This window comes from Dermacentor andersoni, chromosome 9, assembly GCF_023375885.2.
Source record: "Dermacentor andersoni chromosome 9, qqDerAnde1_hic_scaffold, whole genome shotgun sequence".
In the NCBI taxonomy this organism is placed as follows: Eukaryota; Metazoa; Arthropoda; class Arachnida; order Ixodida; family Ixodidae; genus Dermacentor; species Dermacentor andersoni.
In genome coordinates this window covers 63,810,388-63,824,017 of record NC_092822.1, presented here as the reverse complement: position 1 = coordinate 63,824,017, position 13,630 = coordinate 63,810,388, and the positions used below count along the sequence as shown (strand labels likewise).

Genomic DNA, 13,630 nt, shown 5'->3' with positions numbered 1-13,630 from the left:
CCACACTCGACCCGGACATAACGGAGACGGAAGTCAGAGCGGCCCTCTTGACTCTCCGTACCAGCTCCGCACCTGGCGCCGACCAGGTAACCAAATCCATGCTTCGTAATCTGGATGATCAATCCATGACACAGATTACGGACTACTTCAACCAGTGTTGGAGGGAGGGCACCCTCCCCCAGTCCTGGCGTCATGCGAAGGTCATTTTCATACCCAAACCCAATAAACCGCTTACATTCCAAAACCTTCGCCCGATCACGCTAACCTCAGGCCTCGGAAAGCTTTTCGAGCATGTAGTATTATCGATACTCACACAACACATGGCGGAAAACGACCTTTACCCTCATAGCATGGTGGGCTTCCGCCCCCATTTATCCGCACAGGATGCCATGCTACAACTTACGCACGACATTTTCGACCCCCTTATCCCGGGTCACACAAAGGCAGTCTTGGCTTTCGACCTCTCCAAAGTCTTTGACCGCGTAGAACACCAAGCGATCATGACTGCCCTCTCACCACTGAATGTAAGTGCACGTACGTACACCTACATTCAAGCATTCCTGACCGACTGCACGGCTGAGATACATTTTGGTCCACTCACCTCCCTCTCTTTTACTTTACGGAGTGTTGGCACCCCGCAAGGGTCCGTCCTGTCCCCATTTCTATTTAATATCACCTTAATCCCCCTGGCCCGACAATTGGCAATCATACCCCATCTCAAACACACCCTCTATCCGACGACATCACGCTGTGGACTACCCACGGCAGTGACGGCGACATAGAGGACACTCTCCAGTCTGCAGCCACCCTGACCCTAAATTATGCTGCCAGTATCGGTCTTTCTTGCTCCCCAGAAAAATCCGAACTACTACTCATCAGACCTCGTTCTCGCTGCTCCCCATGCTCCCCCCAATTGCTCCCCCATCACGATCGATCTGGACGGACGCCCAGTGCCGGAGGTTGAAACCCTCCGCATACTCGGACCCCATATCCAGAGTGATGGTAAAAACACCACCACCCTGAAAAAACTCAAGCACATTGCAGGTGCGATTTCACACCTCATTCGCCGGGTTTCAGCCCACCACAGAGGCATGAAGGAGCGCCAGCTATGTCACCTCATCCATGCCTTCGTCCGCAGCCGTGTGCTTTACACAACCCTATATTTACACTTATCCTGACATGATACTAATGCCCTAGATGCCTTAATACGCAAGGCGTACAAAGTAGCATTAAAACTACCCCTTAACACACCCACAGACCGACTACTCGGCCTGCGCCTCCACAACACTATCGGGGAATTTGTAGAAGCCCACCGACACGCGCAATACATTCGCCTGACACAGACATCCACTGGGCAGCACATCCTGGAGATGCCTTAATACGCAAGGCGTACAAAGTAGCATTAAAACTACCCCTTAACACACCCACAGACCGACTACTCGGCCTGCGCCTCCACAACACTATCGGGGAACTTGTAGAAGCCCACCGACACGCGCAATACATTCGCCTGACACAGACATCCACTGGGCAGCACATCCTGGACTCCCTCAGGATCCGGATACCGGCTAACGACCCTACACTACTCGCCACCCCACGCCACATCCACCGTGAACTGCTTATTAAGCCGCTCCCGAGGAACATGCACCCACAACATCACGAGGTGCGCCGCTGAGCTCGAGCTAAGGCGCTCCATCGCTATTACGGCCCCGAACCGGACGCCGTATGGGTGGACGCCGCATGCATTGGAAAGCAAGCGGTTGCCGCCGTGGTGGTCTCCTCCCTCTCCCCAATCATCACACTACCCCTCCCACCACACACCTCCCCAGAAGCTGCAGAGGAAGCTGCGATTGCCATTGCCATCACCCATACGAAAGCCCGGTACATAATAACAGATTCAAAAACAGCTATACTAAATTTTGCATGAGGCCGAGTCCATGTTCCTGCTTTTTGCACACTGGACTCGCCCGTTGCACCTCCACCCCGCCATGTGGAGCTGATATGGGTGCCTGCGCACTCCGGGAATCCCGGAAACGAGGCTGCCAACCTTTTAGCCTGAGGTTCTATTAACCGGGCTCAAGTGGCCTCCGATCCGAGATTCACGAAGGAGCGCATGCACTCTTTCAGCGATCTGACGCAGGCTTATAGAGCCGCACGTCAGATCTACCCCCCACCTCAACCATCCCTAGACACAGACATGCGACACTTTGGAGGCGACTCCAGACCCACACACTCCCCTCCCCTGTCACCCTATCCCATTACCATCCCTCTTTCCCCACCGCCACCTGCTCCCTCTGTCCCGAACCGTTCGCATCCGCCATCCACATCCTCTTGCTTTGCCCGGCGGACCCTCCCCCGCGGGGCCTGGAGCACCTGACATCGTGGGAGGACTGGGAGACCGTGCTCCGCTCTGAGGACCCGGCAACGCAGACCATCGCGACCAGCCGGGCTGCCAGTGTTATGGACCTACGGAACATAAACACTTGAGTAGAGTACGGTCGTGCGAGGGCCCAGGGGCCTGCGCGCCCCGAACACCTTTGCCTGATTAAGGTTTTAACAACAACAACAACAGGGACACAACGCTAATCTCGAAACTAACTGCCTATTGTGCGAACCTGTGCTCAGAAAAGCAAGTAACACTCAGCACAATGATAGCGGCGAGCACACACGTCGGTCACGAAAAGTCTGATCTTCTGCGGATGAAGCGCATCGGCTTTTACACACGACTCGTCGAAGGTTCGAGCGAAGTCGCTGGTGCCCGCGTGTTTCGCCGAAAGTAACGCGCCAATCTGACTCCACAAGGTTCGGCGACAACAGACAACGGACAGAACCAGTGATAACGTTCGAGAGACTTCCGATACAGGAAGGAGCGTCTTGCGCTGAGCGACAACGTGGCATAACACAGATTGATTGGGTCACGAAAAGCGTTCACCTGAATCGTAAACAATTTTCTACGTACGGCAATGCGCGTCCAGCTAGAATCGTAGTGAGCGTCCTCCTTCCAGCAGAACCGAGGTTTCAAAGCTCATGAGAGCATTGGCTGCTTTTAGTAAAAGACGATTGCAGTATTGTCGAAAAAAAAAAGAACAGGGAGGAGGAGATAAAGACTGGCTGGTCACAGACACTAGTAGTTTAATATATAAAACAGCGATAGGCAAAATTCTAGATTACTAAAAGGTGAACATTTCGCACGGGCTAAGTGACGTCATTTCGGTTCAAAGGGGACGTCATTAGTAATCATTATCACACTCATCATTATCATCATGATAGCGTGCTCAGGAAATACGTAAAGTGACAACACGTACACGAACAATGTCATCAGCAGCACTTTCAGCCTATTTTTTATGTCCACTGCTCGACGAAGGCCTTTCCCGGCGATCTCCAATTACTCCTGTCTTGTGCTATAGCCTATGCGCAAGTTGCGCCCGCAAACTTCCTCATTTCATCACCCCACCAGATTCTCGGTCGTCCTCGACTGCGATACCCTTCCCTCGGAACCCAATCTGTAATTTTGACATGGCCTGACATGACATGGCCTCCACAGAGGCATTTCTCTTCCCCCATGATGTCCACCAGAATATCGGCCTGCCCTCGTTTGATCTCTCATCCATACCGCTCTCTTCCTCTCGATTAAAGTCAGGCGTAACATTTTTCTTTTTCGTTCCGTCGCTCTTTGCGCGGTTCTTAATGCGAACGAGGTAAAGCGATCCCATGACAGAAAGAGGGTGCCCACCATATTGGTCTTGTACACGTGGGACAGTTGCAGGTCTAACCAGAAGGTGGGTGGCATCATCCGGCCGGCACTCCACGATCGGTCGTCCTCGACAGTGTGTGCCAACGCCACCACGCCGTCCATCCACATGATGGTCCTGACGCGCGGTGTAAGACATTCGCGGTAATCTTCCAGAGCAACTCGTAAAATTCTTACGAATGGTGTGCCCCACCCTCGTGTACTGGATAGTAAAAGCACTGTACAGAGATCCCGAGCGTCAGCGAACTGAACAAAACGTGATTCTGCTGCTAGAAAAAGGCACATTGGCCCGAAAGAAAGAAATGAAAATGTGGGTAGGTGAGCTGAACGCCTGTTTCATAATATTAGTACATAATAATAATAATAACATCATATTAATAGCTTTATAATTCACAGCGTTAGAATGGCATTTGCAACCGAACGTAGGCACATTAGTACGTAAAGAAATAGCGTTGCCATCACTACGCGTGCTCGGAATGTAATCGGGTTTCCGTGGTTTACGGGCGCTATGATAACGTACATCATTTGGCGAGTTTAACGTTCGCAATGCTTGGACACGCTAAGAAATAGCGCGGTTCAACGTGGTGGCACCCATGGCACCGCGTTTCAACGTGTTTTCTCGTCATGGCTATGCTTTCGCTCGCTTTGATCGCCAGTAACTATTGAAATGAGCTTTCGCTTCTTCTACACTCGCCTGAAACGTCAGTTACGAGTGCTTAGCGCGTCCAATTTCTGAGATTGTTCGGCGATTCCGGCAATCGTAGGCCAAACGAGATGCGTCCGCATAGCAACAACAGCATGATTTCTAATGCGATACGTGTCGCTCGAGGCACTAGACGGCGTCCTGTCTTTTGACATCTTCCTCAGATTTGCGTTCCCGTATGTTAAACCCAAGTAGGTTATATACTAAGACTCCTGGAGTAGAGGTGGCTCTCTAAAAGTAAAATTAGTCGCCGCCATCTTGCTAGGGGCAAGGTACCCGAACCGCCGTAGCGGCCGTCGCAGAGCACAGAATACGCTCACCATACTTGTAGATTTTGCGCATCTTTAACTGTGCCTTATTGATCGTGGCATGGGTTTAAAGGACATTACAGCAGCTCAGTGGCTGATAGCTGCACCAGTCGTGTAAAGATGACGCTTGGTTTAGCATTTCACATGAAACTTAAGCTCTCGTCGTTTGCTCACGACGGTGCCTATACCGTTGGCACGTTTGCATCAGTTGGGAACGATTGGGAAGGTGCTGGTAGGTACGCGTACGTCAATATTTGATTTGCGTCTTAAATACTCATTGACACGTCACTTTGCGTGGTTTTGTACAGATCATACATTGGCTACATATTTACAAAGGAGAGGGCGGGATTTCACCGTCAGCTTGCAGTGGGCTCGGGTGGTTCTCGAATACAAGATGTGCGTGTACGATGACATACTCTGATTTATACCGTGTAGTTACTGCGCAGCGTCTGTGTTTTAATAGAGAAGCCAGTGAGTGAATTATGACCAATACTGAAAATACGAATTGTAGCGGGTGAGCTTGCAAGACGTATACACTTGAAATGAATTTCCATGACGACGCCACTTTCGAGACACCATTTACCAAATTGCGGGACGAAATACACGGTAGTTTCCGGTTACTTTTGTTCTTTAATGCAATAGAGACTTTTGTTGAAGAAGCGGAATAACAGTACACTTTACGGTGAGCTTGCTGGTGCATATATTAAAAATGGCCTCATTCTGGAAATTAGTTCCAAGTGGATACGCCTTGCAAACTTACCAGCTACAGTTCGTAAATTGCGATATGTGCCGTAAAGTAATTAATTCAGAAGATTATTAGCGAATCTTTGTTAATTAGTCGAATATGTGTTTCGATTGCTCGTGCAAGTAATGTTCGCCCCTCTGATGTAATCTAGCCCAAGCACTAGAATTATGTTATCTCGAGCAGGCGGTCTTTAGAAATTCCGGGAAAATTAATCACCCTGTATCTATATCGCGTGGTTTGTGACAAATAAACCTTGTTGTGAGTAAGCGCTGTGCCTTTGTCTTTCTTTCACTGGTGTTCCGTATTTCGCGCTGCTTTAAATTCTTCTGTTGTCTAATGCATCTTGGAAGAGGATTTGAGCTTGTGACCTTTAGTACAGAGTCCAGTGCTGATGCATCTCTGCCCTACACGGCTACATCAATCGAACGAATCGTCCAATATCCCGAGGAAAGTTCGTTCGACATAAATGCACGTGAACTGTCCTGTGCTCAAGAATAGTAGCCCAGCATTGCGAAGCACATGCACGCATGCTATATTAGCTGACGTACAGTCGCGTTCATTGTGAACTGCGACACGGTGCCCGAGTTTGAAGGGGCTTGCCCGGTAGCGCCGACAAACCGAAAACTAAGAGATCTAAACACCGTTCCTATTACCATGGCGTATGCGCCAGTAAACGTATGGTAGTGAACCAATTTTTCGTACTTCGGCCCAGCCGAGCAGTGTTGGGGCCCCTACGACCACGGGTGCCGTGTTGCGGTTTACATTGGACGCTACTGTGCATGTGTATCTGTGCCTGGCCAACCGAGAGAAAAAAATGAATACACTTACTGTAACCACTTTGTTTCGGCCTCAATCCGAACGGGTTGTCTGAGAGTACCGGTGTAGACGACGTAGTGAGAACGATTTGGCTTTATGTCTTCTTCGATAATCTTTTTTATATCCTGTAGACGTGACAAAAACTGATGGTCAAAAGCGTTTCTTTTTTTTTTTTAGCATGCCTCTTTAGTGCAGTATGTAAAGCGCTCAGCGTTTGAAACCCGATACTCGGACAACATGGCGGCCGGCACTTTCTTACGCCGGCCACCAGTGGGCGCTGGCCCCACTGAGATGATGCATTTTCGTGTCGAATGAAAGCGAGAATCTTTTTGGCGCACCGTAACTGCATTCGGCCTTCTCAGCGATCACCGGTGACGCAAAAAGCGCCGACCGCCGTGCTGTCTGCGTATCGCGTTTCAATCACTGAGCACTGTGCATAGACCTGTTATGTACAGTGAACTTTGCATACCTCCGATAGCCAAAACTGAATTCTTCACACACACGCAAGCAAGCACACACAAACAAACACACACATGGCGTCCCAGCTAAAGTTAGCCAAGATGTTTAAAGAAATTGGTCGAACGTATTATATTGAAATATATGGCGTTCGGCCGTTAGTCCTCTTACGCCACCACGATAATTTTAGTGCGCTAGTTGACCTGCTAATCAGCGAATAATAATTAAAAACTGTCTTTTTTTAATTATCGAATTGAGGGCTTGAACTCTGACGAGAAAAAAATCCCCCTTGTTGCCCCCTAAAACATGCAATTCAGTCGTTTTCGTCGTGCTGCGTGTTGCTTAATTTTTTTTTCCCGGGCATCTACGGGCGAGACTGCAAGTTCTGCCCGCCGGACACGCCCAACAGCTTGCGCCATATGGTGCTTGGATGCAGGAATAATCGAGAAGCACCACCATCATCATCACCACCAGGCGATAACATGCAGAAAGAGGCGGATTCAGAAGAAGAGTTGGAAGACCGGTGGGAGGCTCTGCTGGTGACGCAAGACCCTGACAGCCAGCTGCGGTTGGTGAACAGGGCTCGGGCGGCGACAGCGAGCCACGGCTACCTGAACTGAGGAGGCCACCCACCTTTGGGCTCAAGAAGCCTGGTCTCACAGTAAAGTTTATTTCTCTCTCTCTCTCTCTCTCTCTCTCTCTCTCGCGCGCGCGCTTTAATCGTAGCGCGCGAAATACGAAATTTGCCTCGTGACAGCTCACCCGAGCGCCGCGGCACCAACGGTGAAGTGAAAGGAACTAATCAAAATTAATATCGCCAGGTGTCTTACGCTCGCAAAATCACGATCTCATCTTGAGGCACGCCTTGCAGTGCGTGACTTCGGATTATTTCTTTTTTTCCACCTGGATATCTTCAACGTGCACCCAAAAATGCACGGCACACGCAGCCGCCAGGAATGGGATTCGATCCAGCGACCTCAGGCTTATTACCGCAACCCCATAGGCGCCAAGCAGCCGCGCTGGGAAATAATAACATATAATGCTCACTGCGAGACTCGGCAAAACCGCCTTGGAAGCGACAAAAGTTATCGACGGTTGCACTTCGGATGACCCGCGAGCTGTGTTCCGCGTGATCATCGCAGACTACGAAGTGACCCGGCCGTTGCGAAGACAGGCCATATGTAACACATGGCCCCCGCGATCACTCCCGCGCGAAACGCACCGGGGCTTGATTTCGGAGGCCATATATAACCGAAGTTAGTTCGTTCAAACAACGTTTGGCACCGCTGCTGTCGCAACGCCGAGTGGCGAATGGACGTGCTTTTCGGGTCTCCGTGGCGGCGACGAAATCATAAGTGTTTGTGCATGCTTTGAGCTTGCTCCTGTTTTTGATTTGCTGATTTTTTTTGCCTTTATATAGTAATTGGCTGGTTTTCTTTGTCTTTCTTTTTTTTTCTTTGTCTCTCGTATTTCAGGTGAGCAGGTGTGTTTCCTGTACATCTGGTTGTGCAGGATGGTTAAAGCGTCCTTTCGCGCTACGCGCTTGTGCACGTGCAGCCGGGTGGTACGTTGAGCGTTTGTAGTCTTTAAATGGTAGCTTGGAAGTTGGAAAACTAATAGCTATTAGTGGTTTTACTGTGTGTATTCTGGTAGAAAAGTGAGAGCGTGGCCGCGTGGTTGAGCGCGTGCGAGAGCGTGACATTCCTTCGGTCTCCGCGGCATTGATTGCTTTTGAAACAATGGTGAGAGTTGCTCTGCGCATTTTGAGGATTTGGATCCTGTGCGTATCGGTTTTTACTAAAAGGCACGCGCTCTGCATTGATATAGTATTATAGTATTTGCATCAGTAGTAGCATTATTATAGTATTATAGTATTTGCAAAAAGCCGTGCATTGCATGGCGAGAAAGACGGGAAAGCAGGCAGTGCGCGGGGGGTCCCTCAAGTCAGATGAGGAGACGGATGAGAATGGAGAGGGCGTTCCAAACAACCGGCACACAGTGTGATGTCAATACTAGGCTGCAGAAAATGGAGGCTTTCCAGGAAGGGCTTGGAAAACAGCTGCAAGAGTTCAAAAATGAGCTAAACAGGGAGCGTGACGCATGAAAGGTAGTTGAAAAGAGACTTGAAGCAGCCGAGGAAAAGCTGAACAGGGCCGCCATTGTGAACGAGAATGTGTGTGACAATGGAACGCAGACCCCCAACGCGACAGGAGAGGGAGTGTCAGCAGAGTACGCGGAATGCGTGCAGCGTGATAAAGAGTTAGCTGGAAAGAGCGGCACCCACCTTGAGCCCGCCACGCGGAAAAAAGCAGGAGCCCAGGGGACAATGCCCCTTGTCGAGTCCGAATCACGCGGAAAAGGACAAACAGAAGCAAGGAGAGGTAGAAGAGAGTGAAAGAGTGATTATCGCCGGCGACTCAAACCTAGCTGGGTGCTCAAAAGCAATTGTGGAGAGGGTGAAAGGCGACAAAATAGTGGCGGTAGGGACATTTCCAGTGGGGACACTGGGTACTGTCATGGAGTGAGCAAAAGAAAAGCTTGTGGAAAATGCCCACGTGCGCAACCTTGTCATAGTAGCAGGTGGGCTAAATGACGTCCTAAATAGGACAGGGACAGGACTAGGCCAGCGCTTGGCTAAGGGGGTGGACGACTTGCGCGAGCTATCCCCTCAGGTGCAGATCGTGGTGTGCACGGTACCGAATGTGCCTGTGCATGACAGTCACGTACAAAGAGACGTAGTGTCTGCTAATAAGGCGATATGGAAAATGAGCCGAGAGAAAAGTTTCGTGGTTGTCGAAGTAAACAGGGAAGTGAGAAGGTGTGGTGGTTTTAAACGAGACGGGATCCACTTCAATTACAGGCTGGCATGAGAAGTGGGCTGGCGACTTCGTGGTCGCGTTGTTGCTTTTTTAGGGGGCCCGCGGGCGCTCATGAGGCCAGAGTAGGTAGTAATGAAGGTCCGATAGAGGAATTTCAGAAGAGCATCAGGGTCGATAACAGAAAGAGGAGGAAAGCAAGAAAAAGGGCTCGCTGTGCAATAGGCCACATGCACATGCAGGGCGGCAGATGAAAGGAAAAGTGAGCAGAGATCGAGAAGCAGTTCAATAGCGAAAAAATAGGGGTGTATGCGGTTAGAGAAACGCATCTTAGAGACTCAGAAGAGCCGCCAGTTATTGAGAATTATGTTTGGGAAGGGTGCAACAGAACTAAGTCGGAAAAAAATGGAGGGGGAGTCGGAATGCTCATCCATCAGGGAGCCAAACTGAAAAGAGTAAATTCAGAATGTTAAGAGCATTTTTGGTTACCAGGTACAATGAGTAGGAAAAAACTTGGCTGGGCGTTACGTATTTGTGGACCGGTAATAATTGCACAGAGAAGAATAAAGAGTTAGTGGAATGCATAAGCGCTGATATTAGGGTTTCGGGAATGGTGCTGAAATTGTCCTATTAGGTGACATGAATGCTCACATACAGGATTTAGATGGCTATGCCGACAACAACGGGAAGTCAATGCTAGACCTTTGTGAGCAACATAACCTCGTTATCATGAATACAGGGGCTAAGTGTGAAGGGCAGATCACGTGGGAAGTGGGAAACCAGCAATCGACCATTGATTACTGTCTGATGATAGGAATTCATGAGAAGTTGAGAGAAATGGTCATCGATGAGGAAGGGTTTAGCAGCATAGGGAGTGACCATAAACGCATCATTTTGAAAATGGGATATGTAGTTGGGAAAGAGATCAAGGAGCACAAAATCGCCAGTCCAAATTTGAACGCTGAACAAATAGCAAATATAGTCACTAGAGTCGAGGAAGAACTTGCCAAATGGCCAAGTAAAGAGTGGGAATATGGTGAGCTTCTAAGTGTAATAACGACAGAAGTACGGAAAGAGAAACAACATGTTCGGTGGAAAGGAAAAAAGAAACCGAAAAGCTGGTGGAACAAGGAGATACGAGAAGCGATCGCCGAACGACAGAAAGCATCTCGAGAGCACAGGCAGGCAAAGAATGTGCAGTTGCCGCAGGGTGAAGTAACCAGTAAAAGGTAAATATACCGGGAGAAAAATTCTATGCTTCAAATACTGGCGCAAGCAAAATTAAAAGGTGAAAGTGAACGTTGCTTGTAAGAAATACGTGAGAAAAGGAAGGCCGCACCTAGAATATTTTGGAACCACATCAAATTATTAGGCAGGAAGTTGAAAACGAAGATGAAAACAGACTGGAGGGAGAAGCGGCAATAAATTACATCCGAAAAGTAACAGCCGAATGTTTTCAAGGCAATGACGAGGTTGTACTTGAAGAAAAAAATAGCATGAAGGAGGAGATCCAAGTGGAAAAGGATCTGGTACATACAAATTTCAACTGCCAGAAAGCGGAAGAGAAAATTCCTAAGCGCACAGCCACAGGGCTAGACGAGGTTCCCGTTAAGCTGATAAATGAACTAGGACCAAAAAGTAAAGAAGCTCTGGTGAAAGCAGTGGAAAAAACTTTAAAAGATAGACGAATACCAGACAGTTGGCGACAAAGTAGAATGAATTTAATTTATAAAGGTAAGGGCGAGAAACAGAATTCACTCGTATAGACCATTGACCATTACATCGGTAATATACAGGCTATCAATGCAGGCAGTCAAATTAAAGCTTCAAGCATGGGCAGATAATAATGGCATATTGGGTGGGCTTCAGAATGGCTTCAGAAGAGGTAGGCGTTTAGATGATAACTTGTTTGTTCTTACTCAGTGTATTGAAATATCAAAAGTAATAAAAGACCGCTGTATGTGGCCTTTTTAGACATTACAGGAACCTATGACAACGTAGACTGCAACATTTTGTGGGATATATTGGAAGGGGAAGGCTTAAGTGACGATTGTCTACAGCTTTTGAGAGAGAGTTACCTAGAAAATACCGTTTGCGTTGAATGGGAAGGGATGAGGAGCGAGGAGTAAGTTCATATCAACAAGGGACTAATGCAGGGGTGCCCTTTATCCCCGCTGCTGTTTATGATGTACATGGTAAGGATGGAGAAGGCGCTAGAAGGAAGTAACATCGGGCTTAATCTCTCATACAAACAGGCAGGTACAGTAGTAGAGCAGCAGCTCCTAGGTTTATTTTATGCGGACGACATTGTGTTGCTACCTAACAAGCAAAGTGATTTGCAACGTCTGGCTAATATCTGTGGACAGGAAGGCAACAATTTAGGTTTGAAATTTAGTGATAGAAAATCAGGTGTTATGGTATTCAATGAAAACAGTGAACAGACAGTGGAGATACAGGGCCAGGAAATACCTCGGGTAACAGAAAATAAATACCTTGGATAAACGAAGGCAATAGATATAAGGAAACACAGGAAAAAACAATAACAGTGAAGAGGAAGAGAAATTCAGCCACAATGAAGCACAGAGCGCTGTGGGGATACAATTGGTATGAGGTCCTCCGAGGTATGTGGAAAGGTGTAATGGTTCCAGGACTTAGTTTTGGAAATGCGGTTGTTTGCTTTAAATCAGGGGTACAATCACGACTCGACGGGAACCAAAGGTCAGTGGGTCGCCTCGCATTGGGCGCTCACCGGAAGACTACAAATGAAGCTGTGCAGGGTGATATGGGCTGGACTAGTTTTGAACTGAGGGAAGCTCGCAGTAAAATTGAGTATGAAGAACGCCTGAGGAATATGGGAGAAAGTAAATGGGCTGAGAGAGTGTTCAGGTATCTGTACAGGAAAAACATTGATTCACAGTGGAGGAAAAGAACTAAGGAAAGTTACCAGCAAGTATGCGGCCTGTAGGATGGGCAACACAGCAACAAAGAAGGTCAAGCGGAAAGTCAGAGAGGCTGAAATGATCTCATGGGTGGCGGCAATGGAAAAGAAACCTTCCATGAGTAACTACTTAAGAGGAAAAAAGGAAATCAGGAAAGAAACAATTTATGATAACTCAACGGGAAGCTCATAACTTTTCGAAGCGAGATCGGGATGCCTTAGAACACGCACCTATAAAGCGAGATATAAGAAGGAAGAAGAAGCATGTGTTTGCTGCGGTAAAGCTAGAGAAACGACGGAGCATGTTTTATTAGAATGTGAAGACGTCTACCCAGCGGTTGATTTAGGCACCACTGGCCTCCTTGAAGCCCTTGGGTTCAGCGGGAGCAGTGGTAAAGTAAACGTGTCCGCAATAGGCATTAGTAAGAGGCGATTTGAAGATTGGTGGAATAAAAGTAGGGAAACTACAAAAGACGTAGACGTACAAAAGCACAGTTTGCACTATAGGGGATCAGAAAATTTGGGTGTGGTAGTTCATAGCGGTTTTTTTTGTTTTTTTTTATTGTTTAACCTAGGTAGGACATTAGGCAGAGTAATAGCAAGAGCTTGGTGGCGCAACCCACCGCCCCGTTCCAAAGGGGACGCTCATAACATCCATCCATCCATCCATCCATCCATCCATCCATCCATCCATCCATCCATCCATCCATCCATCCCGGAGTCACGAGGCTGTTCATTTTTTTTTTTCGTATTTCGCGCTTTACGAGTAAAGCGCGACAAAAATACCTTACGCAAAAAGAAAGAAAATTATGTGTATATATTCTGGGGTTTTACGTACCATAAACTGAGGCACGGGGAAGTGGTGTACTCTGGAATAATTCTCACCAACTGGGCTCTCTAACGTGCACCTAAATGCAAGTACACGAGCAACTATTCGTTGCTCCTGCTCTTTTTTTTCTGTCTTTTTCCTTTTCTTCTTTCTCATTTTTTTTTTCTGCGCTTTACCTGGTGCACCCAACACAGCATCTGTTGTCACTACAGGTGAATTACAACGAAGCAACGTCTCGTTTCTTCGAAATTGGTTACAAATATATACTATT

The 13,630-nt window shown here is 48.1% G+C and overlaps 1 protein-coding gene across 1 annotated transcript in view; it reads right to left on the bottom strand.

Annotated features, from left to right (window-relative positions):
* LOC126528578 (uncharacterized) overlaps nt 1–13,630 on the bottom strand; it is a 33,166-nt gene that overhangs the window by 8,423 nt on the left and 11,113 nt on the right. Inside the window, exons 5-6 of the mRNA XM_055069145.2 lie at nt 6,333–6,445; nt 3,731–3,866 (exon numbers count right to left, since the gene is read on the bottom strand). Of these exons, the coding sequence (XP_054925120.1) occupies nt 3,731–3,866; nt 6,333–6,445 (249 nt within the window). The remainder of the gene's footprint in view (nt 1–3,730; nt 3,867–6,332; nt 6,446–13,630) is intronic.